The following is a 1,118-nucleotide window of genomic DNA, read 5'->3' on the forward strand; positions in this document are numbered from 1 at the left end:
GTGTACTCGGGCTGCGCGAACGCCGGCGCGTTGTCGTTCACGTCGGCCACCTCCACGGAAACCTTGGCCGTGGCCGAGAGTGAAGGCGAGCCCCGGTCCCGCGCGGTCACTACTACGGCATAGTGCGACACGCTCTCACGGTCCAGGGTGCTGTCCAGCACCAGCGAATAGTAATTCTTGAAGGTGGACACCAGCTTGAAGGGAACGTGGGGTGACAGGGTGCATGTCACTTGCCCGTTGACACCAGAGTCGAGGTCGGACACGCTTATCAGGGCGATGACGGTGCCCAGTGGAGCGTCTTCTCTGATTGGGAGTGACAAGGATTTGAATTCCATTATTGGGACATTATCGTTGGTGTCTTCAACTTCCACCATAACTGTACAATGGCCAGAGAGTGGAAGCTGTCCCTTATCAATACCCTCTACAAAAATTTCATAGGATTTGCTTTCTTCAAAATCAATATATCCCTTTAACATAATTTCTCCAGTAACTGGGTCTATGTGGAACTTGGATTTCACATTTGGTAAAATATCAGTGGAGAATGAATAAATAATGTCCCCATTCGAACCTTCATCTAAATCTGAGGCGTTAAGTTTAATTACCAACGTTCCATTAGGAACATTTTCTGGTAGTTTCACCGTATAGAGTGTTCTATCGAAAGTTGGGGCGTTGTCATTGGCGTCCAACACTGTGATGAGTAACTGAACGGTGCCAGTCAGCTCAGGTTTGCCACCATCAGTGGCCGTGAGCACTAAAAAAATCTCCGGAGCTTCTTCCCTGTCTAAAGGTTTCCTTAATACTAGCCCAAGACGTTTTATCCGCTCGTCATCAGATGGTTTTTCCAGGGAGAAATACTCATTGGGGCTCAGTCTGTAAGTCAGCACAGCGTTGGCCCCGATATCTGCATCGGATGCGCCCTCTAGTGGAAATAGAGAGTCAAGCGGCCTGGATTCCGCCATAAACAGATTCTTTTGTGTTCCGGGAAACACAGGCGGATTGTCGTTAATATCTTTCACCTCTACCTCCACGTGGAAAATCTGCAGCGGCCTCTCCACGATCACCTCCAGGTGGATGCTGCACTCCAGGCTCCGCCCGCACAGCTCCTCGCGGTCGATCCG

At 50.3% G+C, this 1,118-nt stretch overlaps 1 protein-coding gene across 1 annotated transcript; it reads right to left on the reverse strand.

The window, feature by feature from the left end:
- Positions 1–6: 6 nt before the first annotated feature.
- On the reverse strand, positions 7–1,115 carry LOC109378910 (protocadherin alpha-4-like; the record flags this gene model as incomplete). Its single annotated transcript, XM_019635167.1, has 1 exon — positions 7–1,115. A coding segment is annotated over one exon (1,109 nt), but the record flags the coding sequence as incomplete, so codon positions are not given.
- Positions 1,116–1,118: the final 3 nt, after the last annotated feature.

Source organism: Hipposideros armiger, unplaced genomic scaffold (genome assembly GCF_001890085.2).
Source record: "Hipposideros armiger isolate ML-2016 unplaced genomic scaffold, ASM189008v1 scaffold_7040, whole genome shotgun sequence".
In the NCBI taxonomy this organism is placed as follows: domain Eukaryota; kingdom Metazoa; phylum Chordata; class Mammalia; order Chiroptera; family Hipposideridae; genus Hipposideros; species Hipposideros armiger.